The 20,887-nt window shown below is 47.2% G+C and overlaps 1 protein-coding gene across 7 annotated transcripts in view; it reads right to left on the bottom strand.

Moving 5' to 3' along the window:
* Positions 1-4,444: 4,444 nt before the first annotated feature.
* Positions 4,445-20,887, bottom strand: part of RBM5 (RNA binding motif protein 5) — a 32,895-nt gene continuing 16,452 nt past the window's right edge. For 2 of the 7 annotated variants that reach the window (XM_077990520.1, XM_077990519.1), the window contains 18 exons: positions 19,765-19,825; positions 18,605-18,670; positions 17,935-18,095; positions 17,121-17,218; positions 16,407-16,494; positions 15,844-15,921; positions 15,687-15,759; positions 13,672-13,757; positions 12,577-12,661; positions 12,273-12,364; positions 9,858-10,019; positions 9,299-9,448; positions 9,147-9,218; positions 7,806-7,985; positions 7,430-7,504; positions 6,228-6,334; positions 6,029-6,158; positions 4,449-5,081 (listed from right to left, as the gene is read on the bottom strand). In XM_077990520.1, the coding sequence (XP_077846646.1) occupies positions 4,956-5,081; positions 6,029-6,158; positions 6,228-6,334; positions 7,430-7,504; positions 7,806-7,985; positions 9,147-9,218; positions 9,299-9,448; positions 9,858-10,019; positions 12,273-12,364; positions 12,577-12,661; positions 13,672-13,757; positions 15,687-15,759; positions 15,844-15,921; positions 16,407-16,494; positions 17,121-17,218; positions 17,935-18,095; positions 18,605-18,670; positions 19,765-19,825 (1,890 nt within the window). In that variant the 3' untranslated portion in view covers positions 4,449-4,955. Of the gene's footprint in view, positions 5,082-6,028; positions 6,159-6,227; positions 6,335-7,429; positions 7,505-7,805; positions 7,986-9,146; positions 9,219-9,298; positions 9,449-9,857; positions 10,020-12,272; positions 12,365-12,576; positions 12,662-13,671; positions 13,758-15,686; positions 15,760-15,843; positions 15,922-16,406; positions 16,495-17,120; positions 17,219-17,934; positions 18,096-18,604; positions 18,671-19,764; positions 19,826-20,887 lie in introns of all 7 variants that reach the window. The other 5 variants (XM_077990523.1, XM_015130789.3, NM_001261174.2 and 2 more) reach the window with 4 other exon arrangements.

The following is a 20,887-nucleotide window of genomic DNA, read 5'->3' as shown; positions in this document are numbered from 1 at the left end:
TTGAAGCTGGGCGCCCTTAGGCGGTGGTGGGCTGTGCTGGGCCAGGGGGCCCTAGGCTGAACCCAACCCTGCAGGACAGGCTGGGCAGGGCTCCCACACCTGCACCTGACCCGGTTCCAGGCCCAAGCCAGGGGATGGTGGGGGGGAGGCTTAATTACATCCATGAATCATTCTCAAATAGCTCCTGTCTAGTCAGACTCAGGATGGTGATGCCCGCCCAGAGCTGAGAGCCAGGGGTTCCTGGAGCCTCCTGGAGCCTCTGTTGCACATAAAAGCAGCAGAGGGGCCGGGCAAGGTGGTTCACGCCTGTAATCACTTTGGGAGGCTGAGGCGGGTGTATCACGAGGTCAGGAGATTGAGACCATGGTGAAACCGTCTCTACTAAAATACAAAAAATTAGCCGCACGTGGTGGTGTGCACCTATAGTCCCAGCTACTCGGGAGGCTGAGGCAGGAGAATGGCATGAACCAGGGAGGCGGAGCTTGCAGTGAGCCAAGATTGCACCACTGCACTATAGCCTGGGCGACAGGGGCTTTAAAAAAAAAAAAAAAAAAAAAAAAAAGCAGCAGAGGACGCGAGCAGGCACCCTAGCCCCTCCTCTCTTGGCCACCTGCCTTGGCCTATCTCAGCACCCATGGGCAGAGCAGAACCAACTCCTCTAGACCTGGCAGCTGCATCCCACCTTATCTTGCCCCTCAGCCTCCTCTAGCCCCCTTGTGGCTGCTGCAGACTCCTCCAGCTCCTCTTTCCAGCATCCTCTAGGCCTCACTTTTCCTCTGGTTGTCTTCTCCTGCCTCTCCCTGTCTGTCTCCTCTCTCCTCAGGGCACTGGGAGGCATCCCAAGGCCCAGCTCACTCCAGGGCTGGACCCCAACCTTGTACCTGCAAGCTGGGACCCAATTCTACAGCACCGGAGCAGTGATGGGGCAGCAGTTGCCAGCAGCAGCCCAGTCCAGCAATGGCTTTGAATCTCAGTTTCTTCTTTAAATGGGATGGCAGTGCGGCTTGGACTAAGCAGGATGGGAGGGCCCTGCCCCTGGCTCATGTCTTCTGCTGGAAAGTTCTTTCTGGCTGGGTGTGGGCCACCCCATAGGGTTCTCACCTTAACCCAAGTCCATGAGTCCACCTCCCTCTTGCCACCTTCTGGGAGGCTGGGGTGAGGGACTACAGGCATCCCCTGCTTCCATCTGGGAGCCCTGGACAAGCTGGGCTCCAGCTCCCCGTGGGCTGTAGGGACAGAAGCTGAGGGCCTGATGCTCTAGCAACAGTGCTTCTGTGAGTCAATAAGCACGTGGTGGGGAAAGGGAGTATGAGAGGCAGAAATGCACTTTATCGACCGCAGAAATTATTTACCTGGGTCAGAAAGAATTGCTAAGAGAGGGAAGTGCCTACTGTGCATAGGGTCAGCCTGGCTCTTGCCCCGTTGGATGCTGAGGGGACGAATTCCCCATCTAGCCAGTGGGGGTCTCTGGGGGTCAGAGACCCTCAGGAACTTGCAAGGCAGGCAGATGGCACCTGCCTGACTCCCCAGAAAGTTTCAAGGCCGAAGTTCTAGCCAGGTCTCCTTGAGTCCCAGAAACGTGGGGAGAGACCCTGGGAACCTCCAGTACCTCAGGACTTGGTGGGATATCCCCTCCCTACCACGACCTACACCAGCATGGCTGGAAAGATGATGGAGTGCTGCCACCTGGTGGCCGTCAACGGCACAGTACCCTCCTCCAGTGTCTGGCCTGGGGGCAATCTTCCCTCACACCCCACCTGTCCCTGAGGGCATTCATTCCTCCGGAATCAGGGTGGCTGGGCTCCAGGCACCCTTGAGACCCCCAGTCAGACTATGCATGCCTGGGGAGATAAGCTCAGGCCGGGGAGCTCATCTGGGCTTTGAAACTTGTTTGATGCACAGCCATGACAGCTGCTCCTGGATGGCCCTCAAAGCCTTGCACATTGTAGCAGCTGCCCCAGCCAAGGGCAGTCTGGACTTGGGAATCCTTGGAGGCTCCTTCTAGTTCAGTAAGAGCACCTTTCAAATTCAAGATTTGGGTTCCCCTGATTGAGAGGATTGCACTACTCTCACAGCACCCCAACATTACACAGGGCTGAGGAATGGTGGCCCTGTGGGCAGCACGCAGCACATTTAACTGGGCTTGGGATTGGAGTAAACCTTGATGGGCCCGTCAGGGGGATGCTTGGGATCCTAGTGCTTCCAAACCAGAAGGATCACCCAAATATGGTCTTCCAGGATACCTGGGCCCAAGATAACAGCCTGTCAAACCTCAAGGACTGGGGCCATCAATTTAGATGCAGGGTGAAGGCTGCAGTCACCTGGCTAGGTATGCTGGTAACAGGTAAGGCTAGAGGAGGGAGCCTCCATCTCTGAGGAGCTGGCTCAGGAACCCTCAGCTTCATGTTCATAGGAAAGGCCATGCTGGTGTTGACAACAGATGCTGTGGGCCACAGCACACATGGGAGAGCCTTGAGCAGCTTCGAAAGGTAACTCTAGGCACCAGCAGTGTGGGACAGGTTCAAGTGCCCTTCTGGGCACTGGGAAGTCAATCTGAGGCCGCTAGAGGGCTGGCTCCTGTTAATGCCTGGCCGTGGCTCCCCTAGAGAAGACACTTCCACCCAGCCTTTGCTGAGCTGGGTGCATATAATTAAGAGCTTCTCAGATCCTGTTTTGGGTATGCTCACCTGGAAGTGCTTTCCGGGCCGGATGTCAAAAGGGTCTAATTAGGGTACTCAGGACTGCTGCTCAAGTGTGAGAACACCAGCATCTCCCTGATGCCGCAAGGGTTCTGGAGGTGAGGCCAGTTTCTTATCCAACTTTGGTAGACTAGATCTGTGACACACTCTCCACCCCAGCTCTGGGAGCTTGGGCCCTCATGTGTGAGGTTCCCAAGCCTTCCTCTGCAGAAACCCAGGCTTGGGGCTTCTGCATTTGCCTCCACCTCTCCCTAGCCAGAGCTGTGATTAGGCTCAGCTTCTCCAAGGCACTACCCTACAGGCCAGGGTAAGGACCTCCTGAATATTTTCTATTTCTTAAGGCCCTGCCTGAAAAGAGGAAAACGTGACCATCCACAAAAGCAAGTCTAGCTCCAAAAGCAAACTGCAGAGAAAAGGCCACCCTAACTGCATGCCCAATCTGTGGAGCTAAAGCACTCAGTTTGGCCAGATGGGCAATCTGAGCACCCCATCACATCACCTGGTCCCAAGAACAGCCTGAGATCCAGGCACACTTCCTGACCTGGTCAGGCATGGTCTTCTGGGTCAAAATGATATTCTCTGGCCTGTGAAGGAGTGCTGAGGAGGAAATACCCACTCAAAACAGAAAACTCTGCAATGCCCCCCAGGACCTCCTTAGCAGCTGAGAAGATGGAGTGGAGTACTGCCAGGGGGGAGATGACCTCCTCAGGTCCTCCATCGCAGCAGAAGGTGGACCAGCTATCATTTGTATCATGGCCAAAAGCAGGGGGGATCTGCCCTGCAGAGCAGAGCAGTGACAACTCCACACTCCAGCATGTGTGGAATGAAGTCTGTGCAAACTGGAGAGGCACAAGCACTCATGGTCACTTTGGTCTTAGCAGAAAAGCTACTGTTTCCATGATTTCCATGAAGAGTTTTAAAACATGTTAAACTTTTTTATTTATTTATTTTTTTGAGATGGAGTTTCACTCTTGTTGCCCAGGCTAGAGAGCAACGGCGCGATCTCCAGCTCACCGCAACCTCTGCCTCCTGGGTTCAAGTGATTCTCCTGCCTCAGCCTCCCCAGCAGCTGAGATTACAGGCTGCCACACCCAGCTAATTTTGTATTGTTAGTAGAGATGGGGGTTCTCCATGTTGGTCAGGGTGGTCTTGAATTCCCAACCTCAGGTGATCCGCCCGCCTCAGCCTTCCAAAGTGCTGGGATTACAGGAGTGATCTACTGCCTGGCTAAAACATGTTAAACTCTTGAACTTAAAAATCTGAACATGTCAAGACCAGCCTGGGCAACAGAGTGAGGCCCCATCTCTGCAAAAAATTAAAAAATTAGCCTGCACGGTGGTGTGTGCTTGTAGTCCCAGCTACTTGGAACACTAAAGCGGGAGGATCGCGTGAGCCTGGAAGGTCGAGGCTGCAGTCTCCCTAGTAGCTGGGATTATGGATGCACGCCAACACATCTAATTTTTTTGTATTTTTGGTAGAGATGAGGTTTCACCATGTTGGCCAGACTGATCTCAAACTCCTGGACTTCAGGCAATCCACCTTGGCCTCCCAAAGTGATGGGATTATAGGCGTGAACCACCACGCCTGGCCAACCCTGCCTTAAAAAAATAAATAAATAAAAATAAATAAATAAATAAATCTGAACCTGAATGGGGGCAAGAAATAAACTGATTTCATCACCAGGCTTGACTGGCTCAGACATGCTTGACCCACCTATCCACCCAAGAATAAAGAGACACAGGACACCCATTTCTCAAGGTATTTCTTTTGTAAAGGAGCCAGATTTGGCAACTAGACTGAAAATCTTCCAAAATTCTGTACAAATGTGTAATATACAAATATACACAAGGCTTTTGCCAAGAAAAGACATCACAACAAATGACAGAGGTGGCTTTGGTGTCACATACCACCTATAGCATCTCAAACCCCTAGGAATGTGAGGGGCTGATGGACCACAACATAGGCTACACATGTAAACACGCTACATTACACTATGTACACTGAAGTATAAAAAACCCACTGTCCTCTCCGGTCTGTTCACAAGCCCTCTGGCAGGAAGGAAGGCCATTCACCAGACAACCCACATAAGGGGAACTTTTTTAAGGTGGGAGGGAGAACCCTGCAGAATGAAGTGGTTCACCCTAAGATCTATTAATAGCACAAGGCATGCCCTTAAAGAGACAGGCGGTAAGAGCGAATCCAGGAGAAGATGGACCACTTCTTGTGCTCCTTGTCATATCTCTCTCTCTCTCTCTCTCACTCCATCTCAGTGAACCGGGCAAACATGGCTTTCCGGACAGCATCTTTGTAGGAATCGGCACCCGACAAACCATACGCGCTGCCTTTGGCTCCTAGGCCAGCTCCCTTTAGCCGAACTTGAGCCTAGAGAAGCACAGAGACTGTCAGCTGGCAGGTGGGGTATGGGCTGCTCCACCTCTCACCATGCCCACTCCTTACCCAGCAGGACCACCCACCAGGAGACAGAAAAGAGGAAACTATATGAAGACAAGGATTTCTCCAGAAGAGACCAGGAGCAAGTTTAAGGACTGGAGGAATAAAATGGGCTACGGAACACAGGCAGATGAAGCAAATCACCCACCCCTCAATGCTTGCTCAGCAAGCATCCATGCCTAGGAAAGGGCCCCAAAGTACTCCTCTGAAGCGTGGGAAAGGCCTGGTAATTACAGGCACAGATTACACAGGACAGCTCGATGTCAGCAGAACTCACATAAACAGGATGAACATGGTCTACAAGAGTCTGACCTAAGCTGTGCTCCCAGGACAGAGCAGGGGCAATTACGGGTGGAGCTCCTGCCTAGAAAGCCAGTGGGTAGGGGCCTCTGACCCCAGGATATGATGCCTCAATGTGGGCTCTGATCAATTTAAAGATTTCTTATCATGGGTGAAAACCCTACTAAACTTTCTTTTTTTTTTTTGAGACAGTCTCGCTGTTGCCCAGGCTGGAGTGCAGTGGCATGATCTCGCCTCACTGCAACCTCCTCCTGCCAGGTTCAAGCAATTCTCCTGCCTCAGCCTCCTGAGTAGCTAGAATTACAGGTAAACGATGCCACGTCCAGCTAATTTTTTGTATTTTAGTAGAGACGGGGTTTCACCGTGTTGCCCAGGCTGGTCTCAAACTCCTGGGCTCAATGTATCTGCCTTGCTCTCCCAAAGTGCTGGGATTACAGGTGTGAGCTCATGCCTGTAATCTGCCCCTTCATGCTAAGGTAAAGCTGCTCCTGGGTCCCAGGCTCTATGAGTGCTCTGATCTCCTCTCTGGAACCAGCCTGTAAGCGTGGCAAACATCAAGGCCTGACCCTACTGCTTACCTCAATGGGAGCTGTAATGCCTTGGCACTTTCGTCCCAAGCCAGAGCCTTCCCGCCAGCCCATGGCCTGCAGCATCTTGTTGCCAATGTTACTGTGGTCAATGCCATCTTTGGTGGGTTGCTCGTAATTCCTGCCAGTGGCAAACACACAGTTACTTAAAACAGCCAGGGCCCCAGCTTACGAACTGGAAAATGTGCACATCACATACACAGTGCCAGCATCAAACTGCTTCTTGCGCTTGGGCTCTGGAGGTTCTGGAATGCCGTACTTCTCCCGTCTTTCTGCAGCTCGGTCTCGGTATTTCATCTATGGGAGAAAAAACACTGCTGGAAATGTTCACAGACCTCAACCTGTAACTGTCTAATGTACCTATTCAAAACTATCCCCTCAAGTATTTTTAAGTCTGGAGAATGCTTTTTTTAGACTGCTCTGAAATACCAAATTCCCTGGTTCCCCTCATCATACCTAGTCATATCTAAAATGTTAAATTTGTAGATATGAATTGTGCGGAACCAGGGGCAGAACTATGTCTCCAACAAGCAGTTTTATTTAATTAGCCACCCTCTGTCAAGCTCTTCAACCAGCCCACTGGGCAGTGGGTACAGCCTGCGAAGAGGAAGGCAGAATTGCCCTTTCTCCTCAGCATTTGGACAGGTATACCTCCAACATTTGGAAAGGCTTATCTCCAACATCAAGGAGGCTTCCAGAGACCTGTTCAGTAGTCCCTGGGGAGGTGGAATCATAGATAACAGGGTGGGAAGGATGGGGGGAGAAGAAAAGCAAAAGCCTTAACTACAGACACGTCAGAATTATCTCGGGGTGGGAGATTTCTAACCCACTTGCTCATTTCTAACCCACAGGACTGTATTTGCATTTAAATCCCTGCCCACATGGCCGCCAACCTGCCCCAACCACCAGCACTAACTACTTGCCCACTACTATGTCACAGGCTTCACTCTTGCCTTTGTTCCCAGATCTGCTCACCATGCCCTGCCCACCCTTCTTTTCATATCACCTGCAATAACCTCATGTCCTGCTGTCTCTTGGGATTAATTTGAAGCCCCCTTCATTGCCCATGAAGGCTTCTCCAGCCAGGCCAAACTAGACCACTCTCTCCATAAAAAAAATCCAGTGTATTGAAGCAGCAAGCTCTGGCATTCAAGACTTGTGAGCAGTCTCAGCAGTGTGCTTCTGCCTTGTGAACCCTTATGATGAAGGGACAATGTGACGTGCACAAAGCACACAGACCCTGGGTCTAGGCTGTATGAACTACAATGGTCAGATGACAAGGGTGTGACAAATCCTTCTACCCTCCCCCTGGGATCTGGAACTAAAGGCTACAAATAAAATCTAAAGGCGATTATCCCAATATCCTCTTTCTTGTGGCAGTTTCCCATTCACCTCTCTCTCCCTTAGCTCCAAGGCTTCCAGCTCCTGCTCGCTCAGCCTGGATCGTCGGTAGATATCCATGTTTTGCTATATAAAAGATTTGAAAGACACAATAAGGACTCAGATCATCTTAATTTGAAATGTCGTAACATTAGTAACATCTACTGTATTTTAAAAGCCAAAGCCCAAACAATACACAATCACATAAAAACTATAGTCTGATGTGTGTGGAGCTGCCAGACTCCCTTCACCGTCATCGGGAACAGCTTTCTGTAAGGCCGTCATTAGACAGCAAGTATATTTGGAACCATCAGGACTGTTAGGGCACTCAAACTGTCTCACTGCCTCCTCTCGCCCCCCTCAGATCAGCTCAGAGAAGCATGGCCACCTTGTGAAGGTCTGAGAGTTGCTGGTGCCTAACTAGGGCATCTTTGTTCGGGAACTGGCGCCGGCAGAGCAGACAGGCCATCTTCTTCCAGTCAGCTAGCTTCTCTTCCTCACTCTCAAGTCTTTCCACCAGCTCCTCCTCATTGTCACTGTCACCACTGTAAGCAGCAACCAGACCCCTCTGGGGACAAAAGGAAGGCAGGTCACTGGAAATGTACAGTAGGAAGATGGTGATGGCTATGTACCTGGATAAAGTAATGCCTCATCCGAAATGTTAGCAAATCCTCATTACTGTATGTCACGCTTTAGTAGTGAATCACATTTTGTCAACTGCATGTAGTAGTCAGGTCCTTAAGTGCTAGGCCTGACAGCCTCTTGGTACCAACCTTCTTGGAGCCCAAGAAATGGATTCCTGGGTGACTACCTTCTTTTTCTTTTGAGATGGAGTCTCGCTCTTTTGCCCAGGCTGGAGTGCAGTGGCGTAATCTCGGCTTACTGCAACCTCCATCTCCCAAGTTCAAGTGATTCAAGTGTCTCAGCCTCCCAAGTAGCTGGGACTACAGGCGCCTGCCACCACCCCTGGCTAATTTTTTGCATTTTTAGTAGAGATGGGGTTTCACCACGTTGGTCAGGCTGGTTTCAAGCTCCTGACCTCAAATGATCCGCCTGCCTTGGCCTCCCAAAGTGCTGGGATCACAGGTGTGAGCCACCGCGCCCAGCCTCTTTTTTAAAATGAGACAAGGTCTTGCTCACTGCCCAGGCTGGAGTGCAATGGTATGATCCCCCAAAAGTGCAGTGGCTCACTGCAGCCTTGATCACCTGGGCTCAAGCAATTCTCTTACCTCAGCCTCCCAAGTAGCTAGGATTACAGATGCATGCCACCACACCCAGCTAATTTGTTTCTAATTTTTAGTAGAGACAAAGTCTTGCAATGTTGCCTAGACTGAGTGACTATTTTCAAACCACTGACCACACATAAAAATCCCAAATACAACATATCAGAATAATGGCCCACCCAGACCGGTATCTATCTAGTAAAACAAGCTTTTTCTTGTCTTAATTTTCTCTTTCCAGACCATTAAAACTCTCTACTCACAGATGCAATGAAACTTAATTAACTGAGCTTAGGAATTGAAGCTTCTTTTGTCGCTCCATCTCATCTGCTGTCACAGAAAACAAAGCCCCGAACATGGAATCTATGTGCGGAAACTGCTCCAATACCCACCAACAGAGATCACATTCAGTTTTAAGTAGGAATCCCATTAGCCAAGATGCAGCTGAGCCTTAAAGTGAAACACAAACCACAGATAGGGTCTTTAAAACACTGGTGGTACTCCCTTACTTTGAGGGGATTCTCCTCATCTCCATTTCGCACCAATTCTGGGATGAGCTGCTGCCTTTCAGCTAAGGCTCCCTGGGAAACAGAGGACAAGCCATGAGCCTCAAGTTTTAGGTAAGTTCCCATCATGACATACTGGCCATGCCTGCTATTACCTTCTTCTCAAAGAGAGCAAAACCAGCGTCTGCTGCAGCAGATTCTCTCCTTTCTTCTTCCCTCAAGGAATTGACAGGCTGAAAGCTATTTTTAAAGTTTTCTTTCTGCTTATTCAAACTCTTAGCCCAGCGTTCCATGTCTTTGGCGATCTAACGTCAAACAACAAACACCAACGAAAACACATTTAGTTCCCTGTGCCATGAGAACGAGCCATTAAGGATCTTATCTCAACTATATGCCCTGTAACAAACCCCTTTTACTCTTACTTCTACCTACAAATATTTCCATTAGATGCTATCACATATAACCAAAGTCATTCATAAATACTGCTTGAAAAGCTTTGAGATTTCCAGGGCTTTTTTCCCTAAGTACACAGGTTAACTGACAGTCAAGATATGGTAACAATAAAAAACTGCAAAATGCTCTAAGAACTTAGTATGAATAAAACATAGAGCCCAATTTCTAAGAATCCAAATAATACTGACATAAATGCTACAACCCCCAAACCAAGAGTTCAGCCCAGTACCTCAATGAGAGAAATATGGGTCATGTTCTGACCTGCTGGGCTGTTTTGCTCTTGGGTTTCTCCTTCTTCTCTTTCCCCTCTTTTGCAGGAGGCAGGCCCGTCTGCTGGTGGGAGCTAGACTCTGCAGCTGGCACGTAGGTCTCTTTCTCCCCATCCCAGTAAAGGTACTGCTGGGTTAAGGAATTATAGTAGTACTAGAAAACAACAAAGAAAAAACAATTAATGCAGACTTTCCACTATGTCAGTCGATTAAATAAATATTTCGTTAAAAAAAAAAAAAGATCCCAGAAAGGACCCTTGGCACACCTTGGTATAGGTAAACATGATGAACCACCTAGTGAAGAGGTGTGACACTGCTAGAATAAAAATAGAATATGGTTTATTTAAAAAGTTTAGTTCCCAGCCAGGCGCAGTGGCTCATGCCTGTAATCCTAGCACTTTGGGAGGTGGCGGTGGGAGGATCACCTGAGGTCAGGAGTTCGAGACCAGCCTGGCCAACATGGTGAAAACTCATCTCTACTAAAAATACAAAAATTAGCTGGGCATGACGGCACGCCTGTAATCCCAGCTACTCAGAAGGCTGAGGCAAGAGAATAGCTTCAACCTGGGAGATGGGGGTGACAGTGAGCCAAGATCGCACCACTGCACTCCAGCCTGGGCAACAGAGTAAGACTCTGTCTCAAAAAAATAAAAATAAAATAAAAATAAAAAAAGTCTAGTTCCCATTAATCTAATCCCTGGGCCTACCTAGAGGGCACCCAAAGAGCAATTTGTCTCACTCTGTTCCACAGACTGTTTACGTAAACCAGGCAGCCAGAACAGGTGGGCGTGTCATGGAGTTCAGACATCTGCCATGACAACAGCTCATCATTGGGCCCATCCACGTAGAATTCTTTGGATACCAGGCAACCACACACAGGATGTAAACACTACCTCAGAGCTGGAAGGAGGTGTTGGTGAAGAGACCCAAGCTCAACAGGAATTGCAACAGAGGAGAGGTGTCACATATCCTCTTCCTCTCCTTTATTTTCTAGTCGCTCACTCTATCTACTCAACAGGGACCCAGGAGACAGTGTCTGTCTCTTCTGGGTAAGGTGGTGTGGCTAACAGACACAACTTCTAAGGCCACTAAAGAGAACTGACAGGGAAATAAATGGCCAGGCTTCACAAACGAGAGAAGTGGAAGAGGCATGCAGAGGCTTGGCCTGCTTAGGTAGGTCGCACACAGCTTCACACTTCAATCTCTCAGAAACCACAACCTATCAATATCAAGTTCCTGTTAAAAATACTTATTTTACTGCTCTATATATACAGCTCCCGCTCACAAATAGTTATTTATGGGGTGTTAAAGTTGTTTTTCCCTTTTAAAAGTTATATATGCCACCAAAAATAAAACATCACTCCATACATCTGCTAAATTCTACCCTTAAGAATACACAGGGAACCAAAGTAAAGGATGCAGGACACAAAAGGTCATCTATTGTCTGACTCCACTTATATGAAATATCAAGAACAGAGGGCTGGGCGCAGTGGCTCATGCCTGTAATCCTGGCACTCTGAGGGCCGAGGTAGGTGGATCACATAAGGTCAGGAGCTCGAGACCAGCCTGGCAAACAAAGTGAAACCCTGTCTCGACTACAAAAATTAGCTGGGTGTGGTGGGGGCTTGTAATCCCAGCTACCAGCTACTTGGGAGATTGAGGCAGGAACATTGCTTGAACCCAGGAGGCGGAGGCTGCAGTAAGCCAAGTTTGTGCCACACACAAAAAAAAAAAAAAAAAAAAAAAAAAGAAATCCATAGAGACAGAGAGTAGATTAGTAGTTACAGGAGGGGAGCACAGAATGGGGAGTGTTTTAACAGGTACAGGGTTTCTTCTTGGAGTGATGAAAATGTTCTGAGATTACACAGTGGTAACAGTTACACAACACTGTGAATATACTAAGAGCCACTGATTTGTACACTCTAAAAAGTTAAAATAGTGAATTTAATAGGGAGAAAAAGTACGATTTAAAATTTCTAGCTAGGTCTTTCCATAAATTGTAACTTGATAAAATAATCTATGGCAACAGAAATCAAAATAGTGGTTATTGAAGACAGAGGTTACTGACCAGCAATGGGCATGGGGATTAGGCAGGCTGGGAATAAGTGGGTGGCGTATATACACATGTAATATACAAATGTATATACATGTAAACATTCAAAGAATTGCACATTTCTGTTTTGTGTATTTTTCTGTGTGTATATTATACCTCAAAACATTTTTTAACCCTAAAATTAAAACTTACCAATCTCCAAATAAAAACTACATTTTGGTGGCTTTGAAGAAGTTAAAACCAGTATGAGTCATATATTCTTTTGCAGGAAATATTTCATTTTACGCCTCATAAATGCACTACGCAAAACTAAAATACTTCTAGTGAAACTGAAGAGGAAAGCAGCGCATTTACTTGCGAGTTGGGGTCATAATACAGCCCTGTTGTCGGATCATAGTAATATCCTGAAGATTCATCATACTGGTAAGTGGACGTGTCAGGTACTGCTGCAAAAACAAAATCCAGCATACAGTCATTCCAGGTAAGAAAATGGCTTTATTTCAAATTCTAAGCCAGTGAGATGCAGCAGGCCTAATGTTTCTTCTCTGTCTCACATCCCCAAGTGTCCCTCTGACACCCGCAAAGGGAGAACTCTCATTAAACAAAGACAACAACTAGGACCTTCCAACTGTCAACAGCCCCATGAGGTTTGGCTTACCATATTTGGTACCAGGAACTACACCAGTAGGGGAAGCGGCTGGGGCCTGTGTACTTGTGCTAGTGCTAGGCTGTGCTTCCTCAGTCTGGAAAGAACAGCAGCTTCAATATAATTTCAACTGTAAAGCCTTTTAAGAGAGCTAAATCACTGCAATCATCCAGAAGGAAGGGCTCCCCTGACAGACACACTGTAGCAATAATCTAAGGCAATCCCTCAGCAAAACACATGTTGACAACTTTCCTGCTTTGTTTTTCAAGACGGAGTCTTGCTCTGTTGCCCAAACTGGACTGCAGTGGCACAATCTTGGCTCACTGCAACCTCCGTCTCCGGGGTTCAAGCAATTCTCCTGCCTCAGCCTCCCGAGTAGCTGGGATTACAGGCATGTGCCACCACGCCCAGCTAATTTTTATATTTTTAGTAGAGACGGGGTTTCACCATGTTGGCCAGGCTGGTCTTGAATTCCTGACTCTGTGATCCGCCCGCCTTGGCCTCCCAAAGTGCTGGGATTACAGGCGTGAGCCACCGCGCCCAGCGACAACTTACTTTTTTTCTTTTGAGACGGAGTCTCGCTCTGTCGCCCAGGCTGGAGTGCAGTGGCACCATCTTGGCTCACTGCAAGCTCTGCCTCCCAGGTTCACGCCATTCTCCTGCCTCAGCCTCCCGAGTAGCTGGGACTACAGGCGCCTGCCACCACGCCCGGCTAATGTTTTTTTTACTTTTAGCAGAGACGGGGTTTCACCACGTTAGCCAAGATGGTCTCGATCTCCTAACCTTGTGATCCACCCGCCTCGGCCTCCCAAAGTGCTGGGATTACAGGCGCAAGCCACTGTGCCCGGCCCCGGCGACAACTTTCTAAAGGTCAAGTTGAAGCATGCATACAGTATAAATACACAGTTGAAATTTTATATTTAAAATATATATGCACATATATATCATAAGGTTAATATTTTAAGACAACAGAAAGAAATAAGGTTGAAGTGTGTATTACTCAATCCTGGCTCATATAACAAGGAAAGGGTAATACTTGAATACTTGTACAGCAAAACAAAATTTCCCCATCAGCCACGAGTTCTGTATATAGGACAATAGGATTACCGGAGAGCCAGGTGGATTGGAGGTTTGATTATACAGCTGAGGACTCTGGGACACTACAGCCGCTGAGGTGGTGGTCACTGCTGTGCCTGATGATAAACACAAGGGTTAGGGAAAGCCAAGGCACTGAACGCCAACACAAACATCTTTATTTGTAATGCCCAATCTAGCTTTCTTCTGTCATTGTGTATGTCAGTTTTTCATAAGCTAATTCCCACTAAGTACCCTGGAATCTATAATATTTTCATTTTCTTTTAATTCTACTAGATGTGATACACAAAGTTAAGGATTCTGTATCATGGCTAAGAAAAGAGAAGAGGCTGGGCGTGGTGGCTCACGCCTGTAATCCCAGCAATTTGGGAGGCTGAGGTGAGCGGATCACGAAGTCAGGAGATTGAGACCATCCTGACTAACATGGTGAAACCCCGTCTCTACTAAAAATACAAAAAATTAGCCAGGCGTGGTGGCAGGTGCCTGTAGTTGCTACTCGGGAGGCTGAGGCAGGAGAATGGCGTGAACCCGGGAGGTGGAGCTTGCAGTGAGCCAAGATTGCACCACTGCACTCCAGCCTGGGCGACAGAGCGAGACTCCGTCTCAAAAAAAAAAAAAAAAAAGAGAGAGAGAGAAGAAAGGATCTACATCTGCTTTGGGGTTGAGAAAGATTTAACTCACAAGTCTTTTAAAATCCTGATACGGCCGGGCGCGGTGGCTCAAGCCTGTAATCCCAGCACTTTGGGAGGCCGAGACGGGCGGATCACGAGGTCAGGAGATCGAGACCATCCTGGCTAACACGATGAAACCCCGTCTCTACTAAAAAATACAAAAAACTAGCCGGGCGCGGTGGCGGGCGCCTGTAGTCCCAGCTACTCGGGAGGCTGAGGCAGGAGAATGGCGTAAACCTGGGAGGCGGAGCTTGCAGTGAGCTGAGATCCGGCCACTGCACTCCAGCCTGGGCGACAGAGCGAGACTCCGTCTCAAAAAAAAAAAAAAAAAAAAAAAAAAAAAAAAAAAAAATCCTGATACAAAAATTAAAGCCAAGGTTTCTTTTTTTTTGAGACGGAGTCTCGCTCTGTCGCCCAAGCTGGAGTGCAGTGGTCGGATCTCAGCTCACTGCAAGCTCCGCCTCCCGGGTTTACGCCATTCTCCTGCCTCAGCCTCCCGAGTAGCTGGGACTACAGGCGCCCGCCACCGCGCCCGGCTAGTTTTTTGTATTTTTTAGTAGAGATGGGGTTTCACCATGTTAGCCAGGATGGTCTCGATCTCCTGACCTCGTGATCCGCCCGTCTTGGCCTCCCAAAGTGCTGGGATTACAGGCTTGAGCCACCGCGCCCGGCCAAGCCAAGGTTTCTTAGAGTGGCTCTTCTGATTGATGTCTGAGCACCAGACTCCAGGGCCACATCCTCTCTGCTCACCTGAACTTATGTGGGCACCCATGACTCCTAACACAGAGAAGGGAAATACAGAGTTGAATTGCAAGAATTTAAACTCATCACAACATGGTCTCTAAGACCTTGTATTAACTCTTGGTGTACACATATAACCGTAATCTTCCCCAGAACCTTGGGTACATGACGACAGCCCTGAATATGCCCCCTACATTCTTTTTTTTTTTCCCTGAGATGGAGTCTCACTCTGTCGCCCAGGCTGGAGTGCAGTGGCGCAATTTCGGCTTACTGCAATCTCTGCCGCTTGGGTTCAAGCAATTCTCTCGTCTCAGCCTCCCGAGTAGCTGGGATTACAGGCGCCTGCCACCGCACCTGGCTAATTTTTGTAGTTTTAGTTGAGATGGGGTTTCACCATGTTGGCCAGGCTGGTCTTGAACTCCTGACCTCGTGATCCACCTGCCTTGGCCTCCCAAAGTGCTGGGATTACAGGAGTGAGCCACCGTGCCCAGCCATGCCCCCTACAATCTTACAGAGAAATGGGCTTGTAGCTTTTGGTCCAGTTAGGACATTTAATCGTATTTCTTCAACCGTAAGTGCTTAAACAAAAGTTAAAAGGGAGATGAAGTTTACTACCTGATGCAGATGATGCATCAGATTCCAATCCTCCAGCTTGTTGTTGATAAAACTGCTGATAATCCTGTGAGTACTGAAGAAAAGTCCACCATTAAAGCTGCTATTCTCAGACACACTCTGAAAGACTCTAAGGTGGATGCTGCTAAAATCTACCTACCTGGGCATATTGGGCATAGCCATCTTGACCTGGCTGCAGATAACTGTAGTCAACACTGCCTCCTTCACCACTTTGAGACTACAAAACGTCAAAATGAGACAAAGACAAATTTAGTGGGCATTAAAGAAAAAAATTCAGAAGTCCTTAAAAATAAGCTTGTATTGCTGGGCGCCGTGGCTCATGACTATAATCCCAGCAGTTTGGGAGGCTTAGGTGGGTGGACCACCTGAGGTCAGGAGTTCAAGACCGGCCTGGCCAACGTGGTGAAATCCTGTCTCTACTAAAATACAAAAATTAGGCAGGTGTGGTGGCAGGCGCCTGTAATCCCAGCTACTCAAGAGGCTGAGACAGAAGAATCGCTTGAACCCGGAAGGTGGAGCTTGTGGGTGAGCCAAGATCACACCATTGCACTCCAGCCTGGGTGACAAAAGTGACACTCCGTCTCGGAAAAAAAAAAAAAGAGAGAGCTCGTATCTCGAGTACCACTACAGGAGAGGTCATGTCTATGAATCTGGGCACCACCACCACCATACTACCTTGAGCAAAAAGATCCTTGATCTTACCTGGGTGGATGACCACTGAGCAGCAGCAATAGCTGTACTAGCTACAGAGAAGGCGCTGACGCGGTTACCATCTGAGAGGACCAAGTCTCTGAAACCACAAAGATCCAATCATGTGATTCTATCTCAGTATTCCCACAATTAGTGCCCCTACACCACCAAGGAAACTGATTCACTCCACCCTTTGTCAGGTCTCAAATGCCAGCAAGGCCACATTTCATAGTGGGAGGGCTCTTCATGGGGAAATTCCTCAGTAAGCAAGTGGCCCTATAGTATCATTGTTCTATCTTGTAACCTGCCATCTAATAAAGCATTTTTTTCGATGTGCAATTATACTAAAAAAGGGAAATTTACAATGCTAGAGTTAAGCACTATATACATGAAATTATTAGCACACTGTTCTGGAAGGAATGCATTATTTCTGGATGGGTTAGCACTATACTGCTGCAGTTTGCAAAGCATGTGTTCTCAACCCATCTGCCATGCTTGCCTTTCTCCTGATCTGAAACCATTTCAGGCAACTTCATCAACTGATTATAGAGGATAGGAGGGAATAATCACTAAAAGACGACAAACGTGTCCCTCCTGGCCTTGGCAATCAGGGAAGATCACAGTGTCTCAACATACTTGGGGTACATACAGGCTTGGCGTTCAGTTAGCACACTGTACAGATGTGCAGATGCAGTAGTTTGAAACAAGAACAATGAAGCCACTCACTTTCTGGCACTTTTGGCAAAATCAACCCCAATAGTTTTGCCATCAATTTTCAAAGGAGGATGGAGACTCTGTAATATCTGAAGCAGTTGAGAAGCATCCTGAAGGAGAATGTGAAGAAAAAAATTTGTAATGTAATTAAAAATCTCTCCCTACCATCTACCCCATTCAAAGAAATAGTTTTCTATATACAAAAAAAAAAGTAATTAATTCCTTATTGTGTTTGCAGATATGAAACCTCAAGAAAGGAATATCTCCTCTTTCCTCTAAGATGTGAAGGTTTCCAGTATTACCAAAAGAGCAAATGCTAAACCAATCTAAAACAAAGTACATCTAGCACTTTGGGAGGCCGAGGTGAGCAGATCACTTCAAGTCAGGAGTTCGAGACCAGCCTGGCCAACATGGCAAATACCTGTCTCTACTAAAAATACAAAAATTAACTGAGCGTAGTGGTGGGCACCTGTAATCCCAGCTACTCAGGAGGCTGAGGCAGGAGAATCGCTTGAACCCTGGAGGCAGAGGTTGCAGTGATCCGAGATGGTGCCACTGCACTCCAGCCTGGGTGACAGAGACTCCATCCCAAAAAAGAACAACAACAAAAAACCAAGTACAAAGGACTAAACTGTGGCTCAAAAAATTCTGCCAGTTGCCTATACTGAGGTCATCAGTCCTGTAATTTAGCAGTGCAAAAACTGTCATTATGGAGCCTTGCATCTTGGGCTTCAGGAGCCTCAGACATGGTTTCAAAACTGGATGAACCACATTTGCCTCTTAAAGCTGTTTCTTTTAAAAAGGAAAGAATCGATAAGAACCTCACCATTGCAGAAGACAGCTGCACAAATGCGAAGCCTCTGTTTTGCTGGGTCTGTTTGTCTTTTATGAGGCGGATGTTATTGACTGCTAAAGACGCGTAAGGAGACAGTGCTGTCATGATGGAATCCACCACAGTGTGCGGAGCTATGTTCCGAAGAATGATCGCTAGGGGTAAACGAGACAAATGACATACACATGCATTCCCACCACCAATGCACCAATGTTTTCCAAGACAGCGTCAAGTACAAACAAATAAATCCATTTGGGATGTTCCTAGTGTATTTTCTACCCTGACATGGAGAAGATTCTAAAAATCCAATCTTTTAAGGGACAACCTGAAGCTGCTGCTGCTCCTTAAAAAAGGGTAGAACAGAAATTTCCAACTGAGGTCAATTTTTTTTTTTTTTTTTGAGACAGAGTCTCCCTCTGTTGCCCAGGCTGAAGTGCAGTGGTGCGATCTTGGCTCACTGCAAGCTCCGCCTCCCGGGTTCACGCCATTGTCCTGCCTCAGCCTCCCAAGTAGCTGGGATTACAGGTGTGTGCCACCACACCTGGCTAATTTTTTGTATTTTTAGTACAGACAGGGTTTCACCATGTTAGCCAGGATGGTCGCGATCTCCTGACAACTGCGGTCAATTTTAACATGAAGACCAAAAGATCATGTATGAACTTACTATCACAGTAGTAATCCACAGACTGAACCGACTCTGTGGTTCCAGGAGGCACTTCCTGTTCAGAGTCTAGAAGGGAAAGTGATCCAATTAAAGACAAACAACTAATGTATTTTCACCAAAGAAATACATTAAAAACCCCACAAGTTTTTATTTTAACCAAACAAAACAATCATTTTTTAATTTTTAAAAATTTTTTTCATTATTATCATTTTTTTGAGACGGAGTCTCGCTCTGTTGCCCAGGCTAGAGTGTAGTGGCCAGATCTCAGCTCACTGCAAGTTCTGCCTCCCCGGTTTACGTCATTCTCCTGCCTCAGCCTCCCGAGTAGCTGGGACTACAAGCGCCCGCCACCTTGCCCGGCTAGTTTTTTTGTATTTTTTTTAGTAGAGACGGGGTTTCACCATGTTAGCCAGGATGGTCTCGATCTCCTGACCTCGTGATCCGCCCGTCTTGGCCTCCCAAAGTGCTGGGATTACAAGCTTGAGCCACCGTGCCCGGCCCATTTTTTTCTTTTTTAAGCATTTGTGCCTATATTAAAACCTCATTAATTGTCACATGGTTAACAGAGAATGCAAACTTTGGGCCACAGTGGGACTGACACTACCCTGTACTAAAGAAAGGCAGATGCAGAATGCAAACCAGGTGAGCAGACTTGATTCTAGAAAACAAAAGAACTTTTTGTGCTCTCACAATCATGAGCAGCATTACCTAAGGGAAAAGATTTAAAGAAATCAGACAAGTTGTTTAAGTACACTAAAATCTATACTTTTCCTCAAGCTCACAGTTAACAACCCTATCTGTCAGATTTTTGTTTTGGTTTTTGGGAGGCAGGGTCTTGTTTGTTGCCCAGGCTGGAGTGCACTGGTATGACCATAGCTCACTGCAGCCTTCAACTCCTGGACTCAAGCAATCCTCTCACCTAAGCCTCCTGAGTAGCTAGGACTACAGGTGTGTGCCACCACACCCCAGATAATTTAAAATTTCTTTTTTTTTGTAGAGGCAGGGTCTTGCTATCTCTTGCCAGGCTGGTATTGAACTAATATCTCAAGTGATCTTCCCACCTTGGCCTTGCAAAGTGGTGGGGTTACATTGAGCCACCGCTTCCTGCCCCAGTTAGTCAGGTTTTAATGCATATTGCAAACAGCTGAATCCAGTCTTACCAAACTTGTCTGCTCCACATCGGAAGCATTTTAGTCTTTTCCTGAAATTGTTAAGGCAGCACTGAAAAAAAAAGTTTTATCTGTAATTATTTCTCACATTAGGCCAGGCTTTCTAGTAACAATAACAGTGGGGCCACGGGGTTGGTCCCAGTAACTAACAGAAAAGCAGAAAGTCTCGTGTAGCTGAGACATGGGGACATAATCTAAAAATTCAGAATGTAACACTGTTAAAATCTCCCAAGAAAAACAAAGTTTGTTGTATGTTGAAGAAGAATCCCATTATTATCAAGCCGAGGAAAGGGTTTAGTTAATTTGAAAACTCTACAGCAAGCCACTGGTGGAGTTCTTCCTTGTATCAACAGAGCACTATACATCCCATCCTATATAAACAAACACAAGGTAAACTAACCACTGTCTAGTCCCCTACTGGACAGGGGACAGAGTTTGAGCACTCTCAAAATAACAGTGTCAACATTCAAGTTCAAAATGGTAAACCTTATATAACTTTAGCAGGGTTCTCAACTATTTTGGTTAATACAGTTAAGAGACTATGCCAAAAACTGAGAGCTCTAGAATTCAATAAACAGTAACATGACACACACCTAAAATCTTAATCACTGGGCTTAGAACCTGCATCTTTTTTGTTTTTTTGAGACAGAGTCTTACTCTGTCACCCAGGCTAGAGTGCAGTGGCGCGATCTTGGCATCTCTGTCACCCAGGCTAGAGTGCAGTGGCGCGATCATTGCATCCTCTGCCTTCCATCTTCAAGAGATTCTCCTGCCTCAGCCTCCAAGTAGCTGGGATTACAGGCACGCACCATGATGCCCGGCTAATTTTTGTATTTTCAGTAGAGACGGGGTTTTGCCATGTTGGCCAGGTTGGTCTCGAACTCCTGGCCTCGAGCAATCCACCCGCCTTGGCTTCCCAAAGTGCTGGGATTACAGGCGTGACCCACCATGCCTGGCAGAACATGCATCTTAATAAACGAAATCTCTAGTTCTATCATCCAATACCAGTGTAGGAGGACCCACGGAAAGTTACAAACCATGAATATTACTGGTGACTGAGTACTAATTTCCTTGTTTGGACAGTCAAATAAACAAACAGAAAAAACAGCAATAT

Source organism: Macaca mulatta, chromosome 2 (assembly GCF_049350105.2).
Source record: "Macaca mulatta isolate MMU2019108-1 chromosome 2, T2T-MMU8v2.0, whole genome shotgun sequence".
NCBI classification, from domain to species: domain Eukaryota; kingdom Metazoa; phylum Chordata; class Mammalia; order Primates; family Cercopithecidae; genus Macaca; species Macaca mulatta.
This window is presented reverse-complemented; position numbering and strand designations above follow the sequence as displayed.